The sequence below is a fragment of the Drosophila obscura genome, unplaced genomic scaffold, assembly GCF_018151105.1.
Source record: "Drosophila obscura isolate BZ-5 IFL unplaced genomic scaffold, ASM1815110v1 contig_137, whole genome shotgun sequence".
Lineage (NCBI taxonomy): Eukaryota > Metazoa > Arthropoda > Insecta > Diptera > Drosophilidae > Drosophila > Drosophila obscura.
The window spans coordinates 2,112,376-2,136,228 of NW_024542721.1; the positions used below are offsets into that span (position 1 = coordinate 2,112,376).

Sequence of the window (23,853 nt, forward strand, 5' to 3'; positions counted from 1 at the left end):
TTTTTGCATTTCAATGCTTTATATTTCCCAGACGGTAAGCTGTAATCACAAAGTGTTTGGGCTTAATTATCTTTTCAAAATAGCAAAGTTCTTTACAACCAGACGTAAGATACTAGAGTTATGTGAAAAAAACAAGCGCTACCTCTGAAAAAAGCTTTACAAAAAAATACCAGTTTTCAAAAATTCTTCAAAAAAAAGTTCTGCCATAGAAAAAAAATATATATCATCAAACCATTTCTAGGCCCCAAATCTTTAAGAAAAAGTTCGTTTTGTTCCTTGAGGAAAAATCGTGTTGACTAGTGTAATATGGGCCACACTGCTTCATTTCAACTAATGTATCTGCCCATTTGAAATTGAGTGATTTCATCGGTAACATTAGAAGCTGCTCCAAAAACAGCCATATCACTGCCCTTGTTGATGTATTTGCAAATGTATTTAATAGATTGAACTGAATTGCAGACCTCTACGTTCATGTGCGCTTTATAAATCTTAGATAATAACGGTGAATATGGCACAACCCAACGATTATCAATCTCCAAATCTTGATTTTAAACTCTCAAAGTTACCGAATGGCCATTATCTTCAGTTGAACGACGCCGATATTCGGGATATCCATCGTTGCCCGTCACTGTATCGGAGACCAAATTTTTTGGAAAACGTTTGGAGCATTTCCCTTCAACCATACAGGGTGAATTCAAATTCAACGCACCACATGGACCGTGAATCATATATTTGGTGACCACTTCAAACAATTCAGGATCCACTGTCGGATCTGGAATTTCTGCCGAAATCACATCGTCAATTTGATTCGGCCTTATTTTTTCAATCAGCCAAATTAAAATATGCGCATGAGGCAAACCTCGTTTCTGCCATTCAATTGAATACATTGAACAGACCCAAATGCACCGTCTTTGACAATTAAATCCATGAGTGATTTCAATTTTTGTCTAAAAACACGTGCTAAAATATCATGGCGATCTTTCGATGTTTGGCCAACAAACAATAATTCCGAGATTTCTTCCCATTGCGGATTACACGTGAAGGCGATGAAGAGGTCTGATCGACCGTAACGGCGAACGTATGACATCGCTTCTTGCGCGTAATCAAACATATGACGTGGACTTCCAACATACGATGACGGTAATATTATCATAGTTCCAACGTTTTGTGCATTACCATCGTTGTTAATGGAATCACGCAAATGAACATACTCTTCGGAACGTAATTTGGCTTGGTTGAATCGAAGAAAATAAAACCGTTCCGATTCAATTTTAGCATACATGTCAACAATATACTGGTGGAAAAGTGCTCTACACCTCAATAAAAGGTTGTCTTGATTTTGCCGTATCTGCAGCCTGTATGCGTAATAATTCATAGCATTAACTTTCTTTGTTCCTTCTCGACCGTTTACTGGATTTATCAATTTAATGCTGAAATTATAGCCTTCTTGTCCGCTCCAAAACAGTATGGGATATTGTAGTGCATCATAACAGCGATGAGTCTCGGATACACGTTCAAGTTGTTCATTTCTACGATGAAGCACAATATCACGATTATTAAATTGCTCACCAACTATGACTATTGCCACTTCGACAACTGTTTGTGCATTGAAACGCCTTGCATGTTCGCCAACCGGTGTTTTGTCAGCTCGAATAACAATTTTACGATCGTCAGCAAGCGATGTTTTGAAAACCTGAACCAATTCGTTGTGCTCATGGAAAATATTTTGCAAATCGAAAATAATTTGTCTCCGCGTGTTTGTAATAATGGCACACCGACGATCAGCTTCGTCTTCCGCGTTCCCGATAAAATATAATTGCAAAAATTGGTGGTCTGCGTTGTCGAAAGGTAAAAAAGAGCCAGCTCCATGGTATATTTGACCTTTAATCTGAATAAAATATATGAGAGAATGAGAACAAACGTACAATTTGCATAAACAAAAATATTTAATTACCTTGAACATTGGCATGAAGTTGTATAATATTTGTGGTGCCAAAAGATGTCATTTGAAAACTCGAATTATACTTTCGTATATTGTTAAAAAAATGATTAGACTCAGGTGTCAATCCATTAAGTAATGTGCTCAATGGTTGTGGTGGGCTGCCTAATTCAGCCAATTTCACTTTACCACTCGCACAGCACATCCCATCTGCTTCACCTTTAAATTTTAATGCCTGACAATGGCGACAACGGTCGTTCATTGGACCAATTATAATTTGCCTGTGAGAAGCGTAATCGGTGACACTACTGTACGCGAACGCAACCCCTTGTAGATTTTGAATATCACGACGTTCATTTGCAGTTGTTGTTGCATCATTGTTCCGTTGATTTGAACGGGACCTTGCTGTGCGTAGACGATTCTTTTCATTGCGATGTGTATTGACTTGGCTACTTTCACGGCTCCTCGAAGCCACAACTTGAAATGAATTTCGCGTTCGCCGACCCAAATTTAATCGTCTCGACATTTAACATTAAAAACCACACAGGTTGGTTTAAAACGCACACATTTTCAAAAGCAACAAATATACTTACACAAATTTAAATTTTTTCAGAAAACAAATTTTCACAAAAAAAGTTATAAAAAACAAAATCTATTATCAAATGTTCTGTTCTACAGAATGACACAAAATGAAATGAAATAGGCGTTCAAACACACATTTTTAGACCAAATTTGTTCTACAGAATGACACAAAATGAAATGAAGTAGGCGTTCAAACACACATTTTTAGACCAAATTTGAGATTTTTTTTTGATTAATTTTTAATTTTTGGTGTACCCTTTTTATAGAAAAGTGAAAACTTTTTTAAAGAAAGAATGCCGCATACTCTGGCTATCACCGCATGCAATTTGGTGCACGCGTTGCGGAGAAATGAAATGAAATAGGCGTTCAAACACACACTTTTGGGACCAAATTTAAGATTTTTTTGATTCATTTTTAATTCTTGAGGAACCTATTTATAGAAAAGTACAAATTTGTTTGTGCAAACCAGGTCACATTCTCTGGCTATCATTTAAAAAAACAGCATGCAATTTGGTGCACGCGTTGCGGAGATAGCCGCTTACACACAGATTTTTTTCTACAAATTTATAGTATAGATTACAGCTATGAAAGCTTTAAGGACCAATAATTAATTAAAGATTTTACAATGAATTCAAGTTAATTGTGCCGTATTTAAGGATCATGTGACGCCGAGATGATATTAGCTAGTTGAATTAGAGCATTCTTATAGGGATCAAGGAAGAGTGTGATCAAGGAAGGGCATCACGAGTTGCAACAACACCACAAGCAACTCCCGCTCGACTTCGACTGCTGTTGAATCTGACCAAATCTGTCCGTTTTATTTTGTTTCTTCCATCCGAACCTGGAACCGCACGCGAATTATATTTTTTTTTTATTGTTATGCACGAGCCCTTGACGCGAACTCTCCGTACCCCACCCCCACTCTACTCGACTACTCATGAGAAACGGGTGCATGGATCCCGATCATACCCACCATCTGCTCGACTAATGACTCAGTTCGTAGCCTCCTGCTGTTAGCTGTTAACTGTTACACCTCAGCCAACCAAACTCCTGAAGCCTCGAGACTGCCCTATACGTGGTATTTTTGTTTGGTTCTAAGGAAGATTGAAGACGGTAAAAAATATTTAAAACATAAAAAAATTTAAATAAACAACAAAAAAAATAAATAAAAATAATAAAATAAAACCTAAATTGATATTACGATCAATTCCAGCTACATCTCGTAGAAAAAAAAGTCAGGTCATTCATAAAAGTCCATACAGATCGCCCAAAATCACTTCACCATCCATCCCTTCGCCACCGGCAAGAGAACTATACATATTTCAAGTAAAACACACTTACAAGAAGAAAAAAAAAAACAAACAAATTTTTAAATAAATAAAATTTTTGCTAATAAAATTAACATTTCAATCATTTCAGTACTCCAGGATAAAGAATATAAAAACATATAGACAAATTGAACTGTGACCCACTAAACTTTTGGAAGGTAAATCATGTTAAATTTATTATATTAAATTTTTATACAGTCGAAATTCGGAAATTAGAACCGCTTTGTTCATGGGGTGGTTCTATTCAAAATATTATTATTTGTGTACATTTTTTTGCACAAAAAATAATAAATTAACAATAGAAGTTGTTTGGTTACGCAGCCAAATAGTGGCCAAATGCATAGATTATAGCCAGTGGTGCAGCAGTAGAGTAAATCCTTATTATTGTTCGTTGTTTGCACTGCCCACTGTACTAAATTGTTATTTACTTACAAACTCATGCACGCATTCATGCTCCCTCACGGCAGCAGCCTATGCAGCCGTTCTCTTTCACCTCTTCATCCCGCGCCTTTCTTTCTTTCCTTTGCTTTGCTATCACTCTCTCGATCTGTCGCTCTCTCGCTCGCATTAGGGCACGGGCAATTCGGCCCAGTATAAAGTATATATGTATCGCCTTTATAGTCTGGATCTAGCAACCACTGCACATCGTCTTGGAATCGAGCTATTCAATCCGACACCGTCTTGTACCGACCCCCGCGTCTACAATCTGGCCCCGTCATGAATTCAGCTAACTCTCCAACCGACTCGTCATTAATCTAACTCGAACCTTTCGCTATCTCTTTGACTCTGTATCGTCTTTATACTGTTTACAACAATAAACCATATTTAATCTAAACAACCATCGTCTCGTTAATAAACATATCGCAAAACTACGCTAGTGAAAAAGCTCGCTAGCTCAACAGAAGTAGTTACGCAAGTTTTATTTTAAGCATAGTATCCAGAACCGCTTAATCGGAAAATTCCTGTCAAACTTTATATAAAAAAACACTGTGGCAGGAATTTTTCGTTTACGTTTTCCTGGCTTGAGTATCCAGCAACATGAGCGGGATCCACAGATTTATATTGATAGTTGCCTATCGGGACCGTGCACAGTGGTCGATTCTGCCTATCTGGCAGGCAATAAATCAATAATTAAAATGTCGAATCTTGTTAATTTTTTTTACTTTTTGGAAAGTAAACATCCCACTGATATTTATTGCGATATTTATATATTTTTCGTATCGATAGTCCAGTACCTGCACGCGGTTGAATCGCAGCAAACTTTTCTGTCCATACCTAAGTACATTTTACCGCCTTTTTATTGCTTTTGGTAAAGCAAAATAAATCTTAATGTTTTGCGATTTGTATTAAAATTACCATCCATTTTGATCATAGTTGGTAAGTATTTAATAAAAAATATATGTTTTGGTCCCGTGCTTGCATGTATAAGAGGTAAATCGTTGTAGAACTTAACATTTCCTTTAGTGTGCTATTAATATCATACCCGACACTTGCATGGAATAGATCTTTTGACATCCGCCCCCTTGCGCCTTCAATACTTTTTATTTATGAAACCAGTATTTTTTTAATCTTCTGTGTTAAAACAAATTGCAACTACGTGCAACAAATTAATTTATTTGGTTTTACAGGGAAAATGGCAGTGTCAAAAAGCACGCTTTTTGCGATGTTTCGTAAGGAAACTGAGTAAGAAAAAAAGCTAAGGCGAGTTGGATCCATGTTTTCACTCAATTAATTGATAAAACTACTCGACAAAATCGAACTTTTTTTTTCCTCAAGGATCCAAACCGACTTTTTCTGATAGATATGGGGCTTTAAATTTGTTTAAAGAATTATGGTTTTTTTTCTATGGCAGAACTTTTTTTTGACAAATTTTTGAAGTCTGGAATTTTTTTTAAGCTTTTTTCAGAGGTAGCGCTTGTTTTTTTCTGATAACTGTAGTATCTTACGTCTGGTTGTAAAGAACTTTGCTATTTTGAAAAGATAATTAAAACAGCTAGAAGATAAGCCCAAACACTTTGTGATTACACCTTACCGTCTGGAAAATATAAAGCATTGAAATGCAAAAATGATGATTCTAAATCTTCTAAATCTTCCCTCTTATGAGAGTAGGCTGCGTCTCATCGATATCCATTCTCTCGAAAGTAGACGTATTTGTCATGGAGTTCTTTTTCTTCACAAATTACTCTCTGGTGAGGTCGATTCCGCTGCCCTCAATAGCCTTATTAGCATTGCTGTTCCGCCCGACTAGGCACTTACTCTGACTATGAATCTTTCCGTAGCCTTTGCCGTATCTATAGTACATATTTTCATCTGTTTTCCTTTGACACTAGTACCACTAAGCTCAACTCCTTATTAATGAATTATCTAATTTGCTTTATTCTCAACTTTATACGCTATCGGTTATTCTTCTAACCACAACTTGGCTGTGGGTTGGACCATAGCGGCTGCTTGAGCCAATAAATCAAACCCATCGGGTCAGGGTAATAGCCATAGTCAATGTTCTCATATTCATGTAATTTTTGTTTTTTCCTTAGTTTAACTGCCCATAGTTGAACCTTAGACAATAAACAAGAAATGACAATAAACAATAAACAGGTGGTCAATAGAATTTGACGATCCCTATATAACGATGACTCTCTATATCTCGCTTGTTCGTCCGATTTTAGAGTACGGCTCTTGTGTATGGTGCAGCCAGTACAAAGTACACCAGGACCGTATATACTCAGTCCAGAAAAACATTTTACTTTTTACTCTGCGTGGCCTTAACTGGGATGCAGGTGTGAGACCGCCATCTTACTTTCGTAGATTGCTTTTAATAAACCTTCTAACCTTAGTTAGTCAACCAGGTCAAGGTTGACGTACATAGCCCTGACTTGTTGACCCGTATAAATTTCACGATTCCCTTAGATCTACTAGAAACTTTATTCCTTTGTTCCTTCCACTTTGTAGATCAAATTATTCCGTGCATGAACCATTAAGGTTCTTATGCTCAGATTATAATTTGCTCTACCTTATAAAATCCACCACTAATTCCCTTCCTCTTCTTAAATCACTAATATTAACATACCTTTCCCGTAATTAGTACTATTTCTTAGCTATCTTTGCATGTTTAGCTCTTTCAATTGTGTTAAACTCTAATTTTCCTCGAATATTAGTCTAGCCCCTATCTTTCCAATATGTTCGCGACCAGTTCGGGAACACGCGTCGCGTGTCATGCGGCAGCGCCCCTCGGTCGGTTGTGCGGGAGGAGGGGCTACGTTTCTGCCTGGTCTCCGCGCGTAACATGGCCATTAGATGGTGCAGACATTGCATATCAACGTCCAGACATAAGCACCAATTCACTGAATCACTGTCAGAGCATCAACCATGTAGACACCATCTGAACTCCGCGATGTAAAAACGACGACACCACCCCAAATTCCACTGACCCATCGTTAGACCGTCGATGAAGCACCAATTCCCGAACCACTAACCCCACACAAATAATCTTAAGTATGCCTAGTAATAAAAAGTTATTATGATAGTACCGATCGCCAGCTGCGAGTTTAAATAGCGCCGACCCAACAGAAGAAAAGGGCAGTCGATCAGCCCCAGTCACTCAACAAGCTGACCCTCAAAAGACAGCAGCAAAGAATATTAATAAATAAAACAACACTCAATCAGGGCAGTCCATCATCCATCAGCAACAGTCACGCAAGACAGAAAGACACGAAAACGAAGCCCCAATAATGTAAACAAAACAAACCATCAATAAAATTGAACTAAATAAGCAAACTAAAAAACCAAAATCAACCCACCTGCGTCATCAGCCGTACCCTCACTTCCGTTAATAGGTCAGGCCCCCACTTTAAGCTCCCAGCGAATCTACAAATTTCTTTTAGAAAAATCCTGGCTGGACTGAGCATACGTCAGCCTGAGATAGGTTCTAACAAAGTGGGATATTAACCCAAGGAATTAAAAAATTCACGTCAAACTTCATGTAAAAAAAATGTGGTAGAAATTTTTCGGTTACGTTTTCCTGGCTTGCGTATCCAGAAAAGTAGGAATTGGAGGCAAAATCTGTGCGCAAACCAAAACGAGAAATGCATATTCTTCCTTTTTTCGTTGCAACAATATATGCCGTGTGCTTTTTTTCTTTTTTAATTTTAGTGGAATTTCACAGTTGGCACTGCTTACAAAACACAGCTGATCCTCAAACCTGTTTTAGTTATGTTCCACACCCTCACGTAATAATTTGCAATTCCTGGCAGGAATTTTCCGTGGTGCTGGGGACAGGCCTTAAGGACTACTTGCTGGTTATTCCGCGAGGGTGTGGAACACATACGAGAACACTAAAAGGCTAGTATCGTTGAAAACTACCATATCTTCCAGATTGCCGAATCTGGATCAGATCAGATCATTATTATAGCCAGAATGAAGAAATTTATTTTCAGCAGCTTCCCCCACCTCCTTCAGCGCGAGACCTAGCTACTCATTCTCTTTCTCGCTCGCACACACTCTGCCATGTGCAATGCGCGACCTTTGCGGAGAATATGTAGAATAATATAGGTCTACTGGACGTTGATATGCAATGACTGCACCATCAAGTGGCCCATGCGACACCAAGCAGAAGCCTGTTACGCGCGGAACCCAGGCAGAAACGCAGCCCTCCTCCCGCCCAACCGACCGAGGGGCGCTGCCGCATGACGCGCGACGCGTGTTACCGAACCGATCGCGAGCATGCAGGAAAGATAGGTGTTAGACTAAAATTCGAGGAAAATTAGAGCTAAACACAACTCAAAGAGCTAAACATGCAAAGATAGCTAAAAAATATAACTAATTACGGGAAAGGTATGTTAGTATTAGTGATTTAAGAAGAGGAAGGGAATTAGTAGTTGATATTATGTGGTAGAGGGAATTGAAGTCCGAGCAAAGTACCCTAAATGGTACGTGCAAGGAATAATTCGATCTACAAAGCGGAAGGAACAAAGGAATGCAGTTTCTAGTAGATCTAATAGGAATCGTAAAGTTTATGCGGCTCAACAAGTCAGGGCTATCTACGTCACCCTTGATCAGGTTGTGCATAAAAATCACACCAAGCATTTTTCTACGACTAACTAAGGTTGGAAGGTTTATTTAAAGCAATCTACAAGGGTAAGACGGCAGTCTTACAACTGCATCCCAGTTAAGGCCACGCAGAGCAAAAAGTAAAAAGTTTTTCTGGACTGATTCTGTACGGTCCAGGTGTACTTTGTACTGGCGGCACCATACACAAGAGCCGTACTCTAAAATCGGACGAACAAGCGAGATATATAAAGTCTTCGTTATATAGGGGTCGTCAAATTCCTTTGACCACCTCTTTATAAACCTACTAGTTGACCGATTTATAGCAGCTGGTGACTACAATGCTAAGCACACCCATTGGGGATCTAGACTTACCAACCCGAATGGAAGACAACTATATCACGCTATAATAACCCCACGAAACAAGCTAGACTTTATCTCTCCGGGCAAGCCCACATATTGGCCCACAGATCCAAACAAGCAACCCGACTTGATTGATTTTGCAGTTATACGAAGGGTGCTGCAAGCTCAGATTAATGTAGATCACTTAACAGATCTATCATCGGATCACTCGCCCATTCTACTTCACCTTTACGACCATCCACAGCTTTCGGAACGCCCACACTTTCTAACTTCTAGCAAAACAGATTGGCTCAAATACAGGAGGTACATAAGCTCTCATATTGATAGCTGCCCAAACATTAATTGTAAAGATGACATTGATAGGTCAGTCGAAGCATTGGTATCCTCAATGTCACTAGCGGCAAAACACTCAACACCAATATTAGCATCTAATAAACTTTCCAACAGCAGTCGTATTTCTAGGCACATTGAAGTGCTGCTACGCGATAAAAGAAGGCTTCGCCGAGAGTGGCAAGCACACAGATCACCTGCCTCGAAAGAGCGGCTAAAAATAGCCAACCACATACTACGCAGAGCCCTAGAAGATGAAAACAACCGAGCTCAAATATCCTATATGGAGCAACTCTCCCCAACTAGCAAACGGGGAGCCCACTGTGGAAAGCAAAATCAGGCGTATTCAAGCCATAAATCCGGCTAATATGCAGAACCAAAACAGAAAAAAAAAAAAAAACAGACGGAAACACACATCATCCTACGCGGCGTTAATGTGGCCCCCAGCGGCGAATAAATCTCACAGCCTTACGGAATTAACCAGATACTTACGCACAAAGATGTTGCCAATCAGAGTGGCTGGCAGGCAGAAGACAATAACAAGGATGTCCGCAATGGCCTGGAATCTGGGAATGGTATGGAATGGAATAGAAATTTAAGTTCAAATTAATGGGGTTCATTCGTAAGATTTAGGGGCCACATACCAGATTCACAATGAAGTAGTTTGTCACCGTCCGCATGCGAGGCGCCCGCAGGACGACGGCAATCACGAAGCTATTGCCAATGAGACCCACCAGGAACACCACGATATAAGCCACGATATAGACAATGGACATGGCCAGCGAATGGCAGTAGAGCGGATCGAAGCCAAAGTCCACGTTTCCATCGAACTGCTCCCAGCGCATGGAACTGTCATTGTAGGATTTGGTGGCCGCTACTGCCGCGATCAGGCTGGTGGTCACCGGCGACATGTTCAGCAAGTTGGCATAATAGGTGGATGAGGTGGCCGAGAGTGAATCACCTTTGCGTACACAAACAGGAGAGTGGGCTCGCAGCAAAGAGAAGGCAAATACATTTGCCGTCCATCTAGAAAACGTCTTCAAACCACACCCAGCAACAAAAACCTTTGTGCTCCCACCAACCAACAATCCCGAAGCTACTCCGCCTATCATATTCCAATCAGGAGATGTCACAAAAGTCATTAAAGACCAAATCTCAAAGCAAAAGAAAGCTCCGGGCCACGATTTCATCACCCCTAAAATGATCTTAGAATTTCCGAGCTGTGCAGTGTATTTCCTTACTGTGATATTCAACAGCATGATGAAATGGGACTATTATCCTCAAGAATGGAGGAAATCTGTCATCACAATGATCCATAAAGCCGGAAAAGACAAGTCCAAGCCATCATCATATAGACCTATCAGCCTTCTGCCATGCCTATCAAAGATATTTGAAAAGTTGCTCCTGAATCGTATCAAACAAGACCTATCATATCATATATATCATATTCACAGCAGATTTACCGACAAACAGCCTAAAAACAACTTCGACATTTGATGATTATACTGCTATATTAAGTCGCTCTAAGTGCCCAAGAAGGGCCACGGAACACTTATCATCTCATCTCGTGGCCTTAGAAAAATGGCTAGCAGACTGGTGGATACATGCAAATGAGCAAAAGTGCAAGCATGTCACCTTTATGTCTGAACAATATCAACATTCCACAAACCACCGAAGTAACATACCTTGGTGTTCATCTGGATAGAAGGCTTACTTGGCGTAAACACATCGAAGCGAAGAGAAATCTACTTAAATTTAAAGCTAGTAATCTACATTGGCTAATAAACACCCGTTCACCACTAAAACTGCAGTTCTCAAACCCATCTGGACATACGGCTCCGAGCAATGGAGAAATGCTTGCGTTAGTTATTTAGAAATAATCCAGAGAGTTCCATCGAAGATACTAAGAACTATCACTGGGGCCCCATGGTACATACGGAATGAAAAATGTAAATGTAGGATCAGTTAAAGATGAAATTGCCAAAATGAAAGCAAAGTACTAGCTTCAAGCCCATCCTAATAGACTTGCGCAGTCTTTAACTTGGCACACTAGCCATACACGACTCCGGCGAAGAGACCTCCCCACCCAGCAATAATACTTAGCTAGGGACGTACTCTAAGTAATTAAGTGTAATTAATTAAATAAATATATTAGGCTAAGATTCAAAAAATAAAATAACAAATAAAAAAAAAAATCTCTGCGCGCAATTTCATCAGAGCGTCATACTCGGCTTCCACAATGCTCGGCTGTCCCATGCTTGGAGTGTTTTTTTCCTGCATGCCTCGAGGCATGCAGCCTGCTGCTGTTCCATTCGGTCGATCGAACCTTCTGGTGGAAACAGCTGATGGACTGTGTATTGTTGTTTTTCCCATTTTCATGTCTGGCATTCATTACATATACGTAGTGAGTTCCGTTTTTTCTTTGTGAATGCCAATTTATTGTTGCATTTGAAAATTATCAAAAAGTACGGCACAGAAACGTGCGAGTAAGGAACATCCCAGATGGATGGTGGAATAACTGGGAAATTTTCGGAATGGCAATACCTTCCGGAACATCCCTGAAATGGATGCTGGATGGTCACCAGTGTGAAAAGGCTTTTAGAGCGCCGCTCACAGAACAAATGAAGTCAATTGATGTGCCCTCTGTTGTCGTGATCATTCGCTGTTACATCTCTCACAGCATTGTAATCGCTGCGACCAGTCGAAATACAATTTAACATCTGCCTTTTCGCTGCATACCACATAATATCTTCCAAGAACAGAGCATCTAAGGATATGCTGGACCGGTGTCATTACCCCTTTTTAACAGAGGCTTTTTGGGTGAAAACCTAAAACGTAAAAGTAAATGAAAGCCGGAGCCTGCCTGAAAATATATCCATAAATATGCAACGCAAGGAAAACTATATAGGTCTCATTCCACTGTTCCATATTAATTCTTACATTACCGTTAAATCAAATCTCTTTAATGGTATCGCCTCAAATAAACTCAAATCGATAGTATCGATGTCTTGCATCCCTAATCTAAATTGCATTTATAACCAAAACAATATTTTCAACGTTTAGAAATTTATTTAATAAAAATGTAAGTTAAATGTATCTTAATCTCAAGCTTTTATTTGCGATTGCATTTTTCACTTATCCCCTTTTAAACTTACAAACATTTAACAAGTGATGTTGCATTCAACCTCTTAAAATTGTCTACCCCAGCGGTAAAATACTTACATGCATATGTACATATACTTAATTTCATTGAATTTTTTGACAACGAGCAGCGGTTGTCAAAATAAATGATTTCATCAGTTCAATTTAGAAGATTTCGATTAAAAATGAATTGAGCTATTTTCATATTATCCTATGTTATAATACTTAAGATATACATACATATGTAAATATCCCAATAGGAATCAAAGTTACCCTTTTAAATAAAAAAAAAACAAGCAAAAAGACTAATTTTGGTACAAAAGGTGTGAAACACCTACCGGAAATGTGTATATACATATCTATGTATGTACTAATAAATAAATAAACCCGAAAATATTTTTACTTTTTCTTATATCTTTATTATAATTTTTTACGATGGTATCCTTATAAAAATTAACTAAAGAAATTAAGTTTACGCACATCAATTATTTGTAAAGTCGTTAGGTTCTTCAAGTAATATTTTTGTTGGCCGTATTCGTATTTATGATGTTTAAAAGGCATTGGCGCCTTTCCCTCAAGTTTTTGTTGTCTTAGGCCAGTGTCCCGCAAAGCGTGTGCCGCGGCACACTGGTGTACCGTCGTCAGCAGTTGATGTGCCGCGAAAAAAGTCAAGGTTTCGTGAAGAATACACCTAAAAATCTCAGCTATAATAGCGAGGCGGAAAAGCCTCAACCGCGTGGTGCGTCTTGTTCACACCCATGTGAACATACAGCGGCTTTATTGCGAAAAGTGCTAATCGGATTTACGAGCTTTAAAATAAGACTTTAGAGGCGTAGGGTTCTGATTTTGCTTCAGCGTTGAAAAGGTGGTGGTGGAAGGGGGCTGGGCGAAATTTTGAAAATTACTTGTAACAGTGTGATATCAATTTTGTTGCTCTAGCTCTTCTAGATTTTGAGAACTATGCGACAAACAAGACGGACAGACAGACATGGCTATATCGACTCCGCTATTTATGCTGATCAAGAATACCAGGGGTGCCACAGAAATCACTAGTGAAATGGGAAACCGCGCAGAGGATTTCCGCTTAAAAATTTCCGCCGTGCCACAGAATTGCGAGCGATTTCATTTTTCTTAGCATTGTCACAAACCAAATTCGAACTAAGGCTAGGGCTGACACCTTTCAAGATTTAATTCGAATAGGGTTCATTTTGCAGTTTTATTGGTTTTATCATATCAAAACAATTGGTTTTTCTTTTTTTTCTATTATGATATAAAATAATTGATTTTTGAAAGCTTTACTTTTAATCAAAAAAACATCCCATATCGTGAGAGTCAAACAAAACAATGTACTCGGCAACTCCAGCAGTTGTCTGGCAACTCTCCGTGCATGGCAGCAATCAGCTGTTAAAAAAAACAGACATCTGAATTTTACGGTAAACTTAATTAAAATACTTTTACCGAGACTGTTGGCCATCGAAGAACTACGGAGGCAACATATTAGAATACAAACCATGCTTCGCAGGCTTCTCAGATGCGCATCGGACTCGTTTTCGTGTTCAGACGATAGGTATGTGGTTTTTGTGATTGTCTTCTCAAACTACTGCTAATTTAGTTCATTACAATTACCAGTTTTTATACCCGTACTCAAAAAAGAGTTAAGGGGTATATTAGATTTGTGGTAAAAGTGGATGTGTGTAACGCAGAGAAGGAAACGTTTCCGACCCCATAAAGTATATATATTCTTGATCAGCATCAAAAGCCGAGTTGATAGAGCCATTTCTGTCTGTCCGTCTGACCGTCTGTCCGTCTCGATAAGCGCCTAGATCTCAGAGACTATAAGGGCTAGAGAAACCAAATTTGGTTTCCAGACTTATGTGATATCACACTGCTACAAGTGTATTTCAGAATTTCGCCCAGCGCCCTTCCGCCCCCCCAAAAGAAGGAAATGTGGCAGGCACAATTTTAAAGATACGATAAAACTGAAAACGCAGTATCGTAGAGAATGTCCATATCTACCAGATTGCCGAATCTGAATCAGATCGGATCATAATTGTAGCCAGAATGAAGAAATTTATTTTCAGTTGCTTCCCCTGCCCCCTCCTGCCAACGACAACACATCTCATTTTCCATCTCGCTCGCACACTCTGCCTCGTTCAGTGCACGAGCAACCCCTAGCAGAGGAGATGTAGAATCTAAATGGAACATGTACAATCTACATGTTAGATGTAGAATATACATTGTAGATGTAGATAGCAGATGTAGCAAAAAAATGTTAAATGTAAAATTTTTTTTTTTTAATTCTATAATTCTAAAAAATCATATGCTCAAAAATGTTTATACGGACTGAGTACGGGTATAAGTAGAGTGAGTGATCATCCAAAGCGGATGCACTAAGTGATAGAAAAGCCAAAATCGAGGCCGAGTGGGGTTAAATCCGATTGGTGGAACATTTTGAGAAAAGTGAGTGGTGAAAATTTGAATTTAAACGTAAATTAATCCGCGGTGCATTCCCCATAGCCTGGCCCGGAAGATTGACCAACGCAGCCGGGTCAGTGTGCCAGACGAGCCGATCTTCTAAACCAAATCGTGAGTCCGTTCCGTGTCTCTTGTGCATGTGCCGTGGGGGTGCTTTCTTAAATGCAAGCTACATTATTTATGTTGTCTATCGTGTTGTCCTATATTATGTGTACTTATTGTTATTATTATTAGTAGTTTAAGTAAACAGTAACGTAAACATACCCGATTTGTACAATGCCAAACATTGCCCGACAGAGACACAAAACAACAACATATGGTAGGACCCTTGTGCGCGACGCGGGGTCCCACAAGCCCACTGTTTTGGTGGACAATCGATGGAATATTGTGGTGTTCTTTTTGTTGTTGTCGATGGCAGTGTTTATTTCTGCCCCTGTGACCCAAGGACACAAGGAAGTTGAGCTGGTGCACCGTGAGGCTTCTCGCTTATCGGCCATCACTCAAAGTGATGTCTAGTGTAGGCGACAAGTCACAAAAGAGGTGTTTTGTGAATGTAGTGTATCCGTAGGACGACTGTCAAGTGGAGCGCAGAAACTGGAGCGGTTGTTGGTACCTCCTCTAATAAGAACTATTTTGAGAAAAAGAAGTGTATGTTATTTTGAGTTTCGTGTTTTGTTCGAGAGTATATGTTTTCAGCGGGATTTGCACCTCTCGTTGATCCAGTTTGATGTGCGCCAGTAGAACTTGTGTGATTTCACTGACCGAGCCGTCGGCCAGTCGTATGCATCTTGCAGGTTGGTGTTGTTGTCCAGTTGTCGGGCGAGGTCTACGCTGATGAAGCTTCTGGATGCCCCGGTGGCGAGTGTGGCTTCCATAACATGTCCTATGGTCACCATCACCACTATCCGGCCGTTGTTCACATGTAAGGGGTTCTTACGTCGCGGGTCGGAGGAAGCGTCGTTCCCGGCTGATCCCGTATCAGTTGGGGACGCATGTCGTTTCTCGACGTGTATTGTCGGCAGCAATCGATGCGTTTGCCACATTCCCAGCAGAAGAGGATCGAGGGATTATGTCAGTCGAATTCCGCATGGCCGGCTTTACCACACCGGCGACAGGCTGCGCGTGGGTTGGCGATGAGGGTCGTGTTCATGCTGGTTGGATTAGCTGACGGTCTCCCTTGTGTGTCTCCCAATGGATTCTGCGAAATGGCATCCGGTTCCATTTGTGACAAGCTTTGCAGTTCGTGTAGCCGCACGTACATCTGGTTTGCTGGCATTGCGCTGTCGTATATCCTGTGCTGGGCGTGCTGTATTCGGCGGCTGCCCTGGGGTCCATTTTCCGCTTGTCGGACGGCCCAGGAGTGGTAGGCATGGATGACCTGGAGCGTCCTGCTTGTTTGGCGTATTGCCGTTCGAGGTCTCCCAGTCGAACACAGGCGTCCTGCGAGAGTGTTGCGGGACTAATGCGGCAAATCTCTTTCGTCGTTCCTCGACCGTTCCTTCGTTGCCAAATCCGAATTCTTCGGCAAGGGCTTCCAGCTCGTCCCGCCGGATTTTGTAAATCCAGCTGGTGGTGACCCCTGGATTGGCATGGTGTCCCTTAGGGAAAAATTCGTCGGGTTGGCCGTCACCCTGGGCTTCCATGGTGTATTTCTGTGGTTAGTGGCACTGACTTTCGTTTTGTTTGTGGTACTTCTGTACTGTGGCCCTTTCGTTCGACACTCGTAGGATCGGCACTACTTGTTCGTGGCCGGATTTTAGTAGGCGCGGTTTTTTTGCTTGACGGGTATTTTTCTGGCTATCCTGTTCTCTTTCGGTGGCCGTGGGTCTTTAATCCACGAAGCCCCGTGTTAAGGTGTTCCCAAAGTTTCCTTAAAGTTGCCTTAAAGTTACCAAAAGTCCCTGCTCGGGCGCCACTTCTGAGGCATCAGCCTGTCCAGAGTTCCTCTACAAGAAATTTGTAGATTTGCCGGAACTTAAGGTTCGGGACTGGCCTTGTATGACCAGAGTGGTAAGCAAGGTAGAACGTTGCAAGAAATGACTCGGGAACTTCTGTTTGTATATTTGTTTTGGATTATTTAATTCATTTATTTGCGTTACTTGTTTATTTACACTTTGAATTTCTCTGGCTGGTGAACTGCCTAGTGTAGTGTCTTGAGTTTGGACTGATGTACTGACTAGTGTAGTCTCTTGGATTTGAGCTGATGGACTGACTTGCGTAGCCCTATGGGTTCGGGCTGACTGCCTGCTTCTTCGGCACCTGAGACCGTAATTTTCCACGGTTCGTCTTCGATGCGGAAATAATTAATTATTTCTAACTTATGATTATTGGGCAATAATTGTGGGGTGGGGTATGAATGTAGGTCAAAATAGGTGGGGGGATCGAGAATTTTGTGCTGTCTTCGCTGATTGCTAAATAACGCAGGAGGTGGGGTGTTTTAAATTGATATGTGGACAAGAATGGGTAGAGTGCTTGATCGAGAGTTCTTAATTTTAGTATTTGTGTGCGTGGCTTAAGACTATTTTATTTTTCGGTGGTCCTGACACACCGCTATTTGTGGAGAACCGTGGACAGAGCCATGGTTCGTTGGCTCTGTGTATATCACTTTGATTATTGTTCCCGACTAGCGTGGATGCGCTGAAACCCCACTGCTTGTAACGAGCCATGGCTAGAGTCAGCCAACTACAGTAGCGGACACTGTGAGGTCCTATCTCAGGCTGAGGTATGCATCAGTCTGTATAGGGTCCGCTACAAGAAAATTTTGTAGTTTGCAGGTGACTTCAGGTGTCGGGCTGGCTGGAAATGCAGTAGGCAAGGGAAAAATGATGACGCGAGAGTTTGGGTTTTGGTTGTTCTTGGTTTATTCAGTATATTTTCATTCACTTAGTTCTTTTACGTTGTTACTCTGGCTTGTAGTTGTATGGTGCGCTGGTGGATTGCTTAGTCAGTGTCTCGTGTTCGGGCTGATGGACTGCCTGTGTCTTGTATTCGGGATGATGGACTGCCTGTGTCTTGTATTCGGGCTGATGGACTGCCGGTTCTTTCGGCCGATCTTGGCCCTTTTATGCAGCTGGCGATCGCACCTGAGACCCGGAAATAATGGCTTATTGCTAACTTAAGATTATTGGGTAACAATAATTGTGGGGTGTGGTAACTAGGTCGAAGCTTGGTGCTTCGTTGACAATTTTTAGTAGGTCGGGGTGGCTTTGCTGAGGCTGCATCCCGGAAGGTGCAGTTGGGAATTGGGTATTTGGTGTACAAAAATGAGTTTTCGCTAACTCTGCATGGCGGAAGTTGAGTGGTAAGTTGATGACCTGAGGCCGAATGGTTGCGAAAGAGGTGAGTGACCGAGCATTTTGTGCTATCTTCGCTGATTGCGAAATAATGCAGAATGGGTAGAGTTGTTGATCGAGAGTTCTTAATTTTAATAATTGCGTGCGTTGCTTAAGACTATTTTATTTCCGGAGTTGCTGACACACCGCTATTTGTGGAGAACCGTGGCTAGAGCCATGGTTCGTTAGCTCTGTGTATATCAGTTTGATTGTTGTCTCCGGCCAGCGTGGATGCGCTGACCCTCCGCCGCTTGTGACGAGCCATGGCTAGAACCATGGTTCGTTACAGCACAGAAATCCGAACACTCATGTTAGCTAACTTTAAAGCGATGGTGCGAATTCAAAAACGTCTAAGTTAGTCGGGGAAATATTTTTATTGCAAATTAAAAATGTAAAAAATGTCGAAAGAAACTGAAACCGAAAAGGCTGCCATTTTTCTTTTTTCGCGCTATTAGCACCAAAATTTGTATGAGTCCTCAAATCACAATTTTCTAAGGGTCCCAAAAGGACTTTCAAACTAGGATCGTATTTGTAAACGTCTGAGCGTTGGAAAGTTGGCATAAGATATTACAAGGAAAGTTTACTTAGTCGGTAGGTATCCATTAGAGATCTGCATATGCACTCCTTCATTCTAACTCATACAACCGAATGTTGAAAAGTGTGAGGCACACACACACATTCGTATAAACTGAATTCATTGTGTGTGTGCCACTCACTTAACTCAATTCGAATGGATTCTATTGGAATTTTGTTTTGAATGGAGCTACGCATATCTCTAGTATCCATATGAGCATCAAAACTAAACGGCGACATCTTCAGGAGACATGACTTAACGGTCGTGGGCCAGCAATAATCCAGAAAAAGCTCCTATTGACCAAAATCAACCAAAATTTTGACTGTAAACGATTGAAGAAACGTAATGTTTGTAACAATAGTAAGATAAACCTGATTGGTTCGAATGGTAGGTCGATTGATCGCCGGAAATCAGCCAACGATTTAAAAATTAGTGCCCAAAACAAATGATGTGGCAAGGAGGCAGCAGGATGGTCTGTAAATTTTTTTTAATATAGAGGTTGGTATCTGGCATTAAATTCATAAATTCTAATAAGCAGTTCTTTTCGTATACTGATGCCCTCATCTTCTAGGACGATTCTGGTCCTTGCCACTGTGCAAAATTGGTCAATATTATTTTTTTAACTTTGTTATTGAATTGTGTTATGAACTCTTATAAATGTTTAATTTTTAGAACGTTGACTTTTTTTTGACAAAATAATATTTGTCAATGCTCCAAATTAGGACATTGGACTGGCCGGGAAATGGTCCTAATCTCTGTGCGATCAAGAATCTTAAGCCAATCATTAATCCAAAACTGAATTGAAAAAAAAAACGAGAAGGAACGTGCGAGTCGCTTCTGGGGACGCGACTCTACTTATACCCATACTCAGTCAGTATATACATTTTTGAGCATATAATTTTTTAGAATTTTAGAAAAAAAAAATAACATTTTAAATTTTTTTGCTACATCTGCTATCTACATATACATCTACAATGTATATTGTACATGTTCCATTTAGATTCTCCATCTCCTTCGCTAGGGGTTGCTCGCGCACTGAACGCGGCAGAGTGTGCGAGCGGGAAAGAGATAGGTAATCGGGTCACTGGCAGGAGGGGGCGGAATACCCAACAGAAAATGAATTTCTTCATTCTGGCTATAATTATGATCCGATCTAATTCAGATTCGGCAATCTGGTAGATTTGATCATTTTCTACGATACTGCGTTTTTAGTTTTATCGTATCTTTAAAATTGTGCCTGCCACAGATTTTCGTATTTTGTTGAGTCGAAAGGGGGCGGGGCGAAATTTTGAAATAAAGTTGTAGCAGTGTGATATCACATGAGTCTGGAAACCAAATTTGGTTTCTCTAGCTCTTATAGTCTCTTAGATCCAGGCGCTCATCGAGACGAACAGACGGACGGACGGACGGTAGGACGGACAGACGGACATGGCTATATCGACTCGGCTTTTGATGCTGATCAAGAATATATATACTTTATGGGGTCGGAAACGTTTCCTTCTCTGCGTTACACACATCCACTTTTACCACAAATCTAATATACCCCTTAACTCTTTTTTGAGTACGGGTATAATTAATTTCAGCTCAGAGACTACAGTCTTTCAAAAATTATTTTGTGAAATGCTGCTCTTTGTTTATTTTTATTGTTTTTTTTAGCGATCTGAGGATAGTTTTGCATAAAGTTAACCGAAACAACTTTTACACTTGGCCACTCTTCGTTCATAATTTTCTGAAATTACCCGCTCAATGAAAGTGTTGAATGACAACCCTGACAAAGTGTTTTTTTTTGGCGGTTGTCTGGCAAACGTCAATTCTTTTCATGTAAATTGAACGTCAATTAGTTGCATTCTAATAGCCGGGCGCGCCGGCCGCTGCGGCGTCGGCCCGGGGGGGCGGCGGAACGCGCGCGAGGCGGGCCCGCGGGGGGCCAAGCCCGCGCCCGCGGTCGGCGGGGCACAAGCGGTAATCCGCTGCAGCCCGCCCCCCCGGAGGGGGGCTGGAACCAAGCCACCCGCCCGGCCGCCCCCACCCGGCCCCCCGACCCGCCAGGCGCCGCCCCGGACGGCCTATAAATTGAACAAGTTTGAAAGATAAATGACAATCGCCGGTTTAATAGCAAGAGAGATCTTTTTAGAAGGAGCGCAGGATGTTAAGAATGAAGTCAGACCCGTTGCCTACTTCTGACTCTGTGGGCGTCAATGCCTCCTGCTTTTATGGGCTTCTTTGTTGTTCTCGGCAATTTCCTGTTGATTCCTAGTTTCCAGTCCATCCAGATCTGAATGTGGATATGTACACAATTAAAGTTTAGTGCGTGTGGATATGTTATCACTTACTCCACGCCGTTCTTCCTCCGACACGCATGGCGGTCCAGAGGCATTTAGCTCCTTCTTGAGCTCCTTCCAAGCAGCCGCCACTGCCACTCTATCGCCCCGAGTGAAGCCCTTAGCAATGTCCTCATTGTTTCGCATGAATTTAAGAAATATTTCGTCCTGCTCTAGTGTTCTGTGCTTTCCCCTATAATTTATAATCAATTAGAAATCCAAAAACCATAAAATATTACTTACATTTTCGTTTTTAGTTTTATTCGACCCATTTTTCTTTTTGACATTGACGTTAACACACAATAGTACACGATAACACACTTGGCTTTGCCACCTTAACTAATTTATTTTTGTATCTCTAATTTAAAACCATTAAATGCATAATATCATTCGAATTTAGAACTCCAAAAAAAATTCAATTGTCAGAAAGACTAGGTGGCCAGATTTACCTTTGAGTTGGACGTTGACACTGACACACTAATGTTATCAATTGTTTGGAGATTTCTCAACAAGCAATAGTATCGAAGAATTTTTCAGATGTCCAAGAAAGGCTAATCAAGTCTCGGTTCGACTAAAAGTTTGGTCAACAAAAAATCTTTTGCAACGAGTTTTCGGAGTAGGAAGCACTGTGCATGAGTGCGCTTATGTGAGTCTCGTACGCACTACATTTAAACGACCAGGCACATCCTTTTTCGAGTTGCCCTTTCTTTAAGGGGAATTTTCATAAAAAAAAAATTTTGGTTTCCTCCTCGCCGCGTAGGCCTGAAGGTAGTTATTACATCCAGAAAAAAAACAGGTCGAAAAACATTAGGGTCTGTTTTTATTAATATCTCGATCTCGGCGACAGAAAAATAGACACTTTAAAATAGCCGTTATTTTAACAAGAAAATTAATTTTGCAAAGTTATTTTTGCGTTTTAGTCACTGCACTATGGTGCAGAAGCCCGTTTTTTTTTTGTCATAAAGTCTAAAAATATAGAAACAGACTTAAAAATTTGGTTATACCTCAGGGAAAGAAGTATATGTGCACTTTTTAATTTGCTTATATTTTCTATAAACGTAACGTGCTATCACGTGCGGGCAAGCTAAGAAGTGTGATCCAAAAAAGTTATTTAATCAGCAGAATGTAAGTAAACTTGTTTTTATACGTTTGGAGACATAAATGTTTGTTATAATTTTGATTTAACGGCAGAATGCCACGTGGAACACATTTGTCGGAGGAAGATCGCGGTCTTCTGGCAAGAATACTTCTAATATTGCCGCCAGACTAAATCGGCATAGAAACACAATAGCAAACTTTCTCAAAAATCCGGAAATGTATGGAAAAACAAAGCGAAGCGGCAGACCCACTGAAATCGATACGCAGTGCAAGAGGCAAATTCGTCGTCTAACCGTTCAAAACAACAAGTCGTGCATGGAGATCAAAGGTCAACTGAAGCTTGACATATCCAAAAGACGTATAAATCAAATTTTAAACGAAATCGAAATGGTTACATATGCTTCCCGCGACGCTGTACCGAGGTTATTGAAGCGCCACATAACCGCTCGACTAGAATTTGCTGAGAAGTACAAATTTTGGTCAGAGGAGTTCACTAAAGTTATATTTTCGGATGAAAAAAAATTTAACTTGGACGGTCCTGACTCCTGCCAAAAGTATTGGCGCGACAAAAGGCAACCACGGCAGCACTGCCATAAACAAAACCACGGTGGAGGATCATTAATGGTTTGGGGTGGATTTGGGTATGCTGGGAAGTCCCCACTTTGTTTTATACCCATTAGAACAAATGCAGAAATGTATGTAGAGTTGTTGGAAGCAATACTCATTGAATTTGTTGGAAACCTTTACGGGGATGAGTGGATCTTCCAGCAGGACAACGCGCCCATCCACTCGGCACGGAAAACAAAAAACTTTTTGCAAGCTAGGAAGATTCCCTTATTGCAATGGCCAGCGATCAGTCCGGACCTTAACCCAATAGAGGATCTTTGGGGAATATTATCCAACAAAAATTTATAAGAATGGGCGCCAGTTTGATACGGTAAATGACCTCAAAAAAGCATTGCTCCAGGAATGGGATCAAATTAACCCTACAATTCTTAAAAACTTGGCAACCTCAATGCCCACCCGGATAAATCAAATTTTCACTAAAAAGGGAAAGCATATAAACTATTAATAAGCAAAAATAAAAATTTAAAAAAAATTATTTCATTAGTATTTTTAATTTTCATTTAGAATGCACATATACTTATTTCATATGAATGGAAAGTTATTCATTTAATATTTAGTTATTCTTAAAGTTTATGAAAATAATATTGTTATTTTTTTGTTAATATATACCTTTACTATATATATAAAAAAAAGTTTAAGTCATTCTCTTTGTTTTTAATAGTTTTTTTGTAAGTAATATCAATGCACATATACTTCTTTC

At 40.5% G+C, this 23,853-nt stretch overlaps 4 protein-coding genes across 7 annotated transcripts in view; 1 reads left to right on the forward strand and 3 right to left on the reverse strand.

Moving 5' to 3' along the window:
• Positions 1 to 241: 241 nt before the first annotated feature.
• LOC111081677 lies at positions 242 to 2,580 on the reverse strand. Its single transcript, XM_022377807.2, has 2 exons — positions 1,955 to 2,580; positions 242 to 1,888 (listed from the first exon to the last, which is right to left on the reverse strand). Exons 1-2 carry the CDS (start codon positions 1,967 to 1,969, stop codon positions 836 to 838), a joined length of 1,068 nt encoding a protein of 355 aa, XP_022233499.2. The 5' UTR covers positions 1,970 to 2,580; the 3' UTR covers positions 242 to 835.
• A 7,465-nt stretch (positions 2,581 to 10,045) lies between these two features.
• LOC121405069 (neuropeptide SIFamide receptor-like) lies at positions 10,046 to 10,361 on the reverse strand. The gene is made up of 2 exons (XM_041595664.1): positions 10,230 to 10,361; positions 10,046 to 10,144 (listed from the first exon to the last, which is right to left on the reverse strand). Exons 1-2 carry the CDS (start codon positions 10,359 to 10,361, stop codon positions 10,046 to 10,048), a joined length of 231 nt encoding a protein of 76 aa, XP_041451598.1.
• A 2,221-nt stretch (positions 10,362 to 12,582) lies between these two features.
• LOC111081322 (LIM/homeobox protein Lhx4) overlaps positions 12,583 to 23,853 on the forward strand; it is a 148,939-nt gene continuing 137,668 nt past the window's right edge. The window contains exon 1 of one of the 3 annotated variants that reach the window (XM_041595861.1): positions 12,583 to 12,667. The gene's annotated coding sequence lies outside the window, so the exon portion shown is untranslated. The remainder of the gene's footprint in view (positions 12,668 to 23,853) is intronic. The other 2 variants (XM_041595859.1, XM_041595853.1) reach the window with 2 other exon arrangements.
• Positions 21,199 to 21,863, reverse strand: LOC111081678. 2 transcript variants are annotated; one of them, XM_022377810.2, is made up of 3 exons: positions 21,672 to 21,863; positions 21,437 to 21,621; positions 21,199 to 21,382 (listed from the first exon to the last, which is right to left on the reverse strand). In XM_022377810.2, exons 1-3 carry the CDS (start codon positions 21,713 to 21,715, stop codon positions 21,303 to 21,305), a joined length of 309 nt encoding a protein of 102 aa, XP_022233502.2. In that variant the 5' UTR covers positions 21,716 to 21,863; the 3' UTR covers positions 21,199 to 21,302. The 2 variants fall into 2 exon arrangements, with proteins under 2 accessions (XP_022233502.2, XP_022233501.2); XM_022377809.2 differs by having other exon boundaries at positions 21,441 to 21,621; positions 21,672 to 21,841.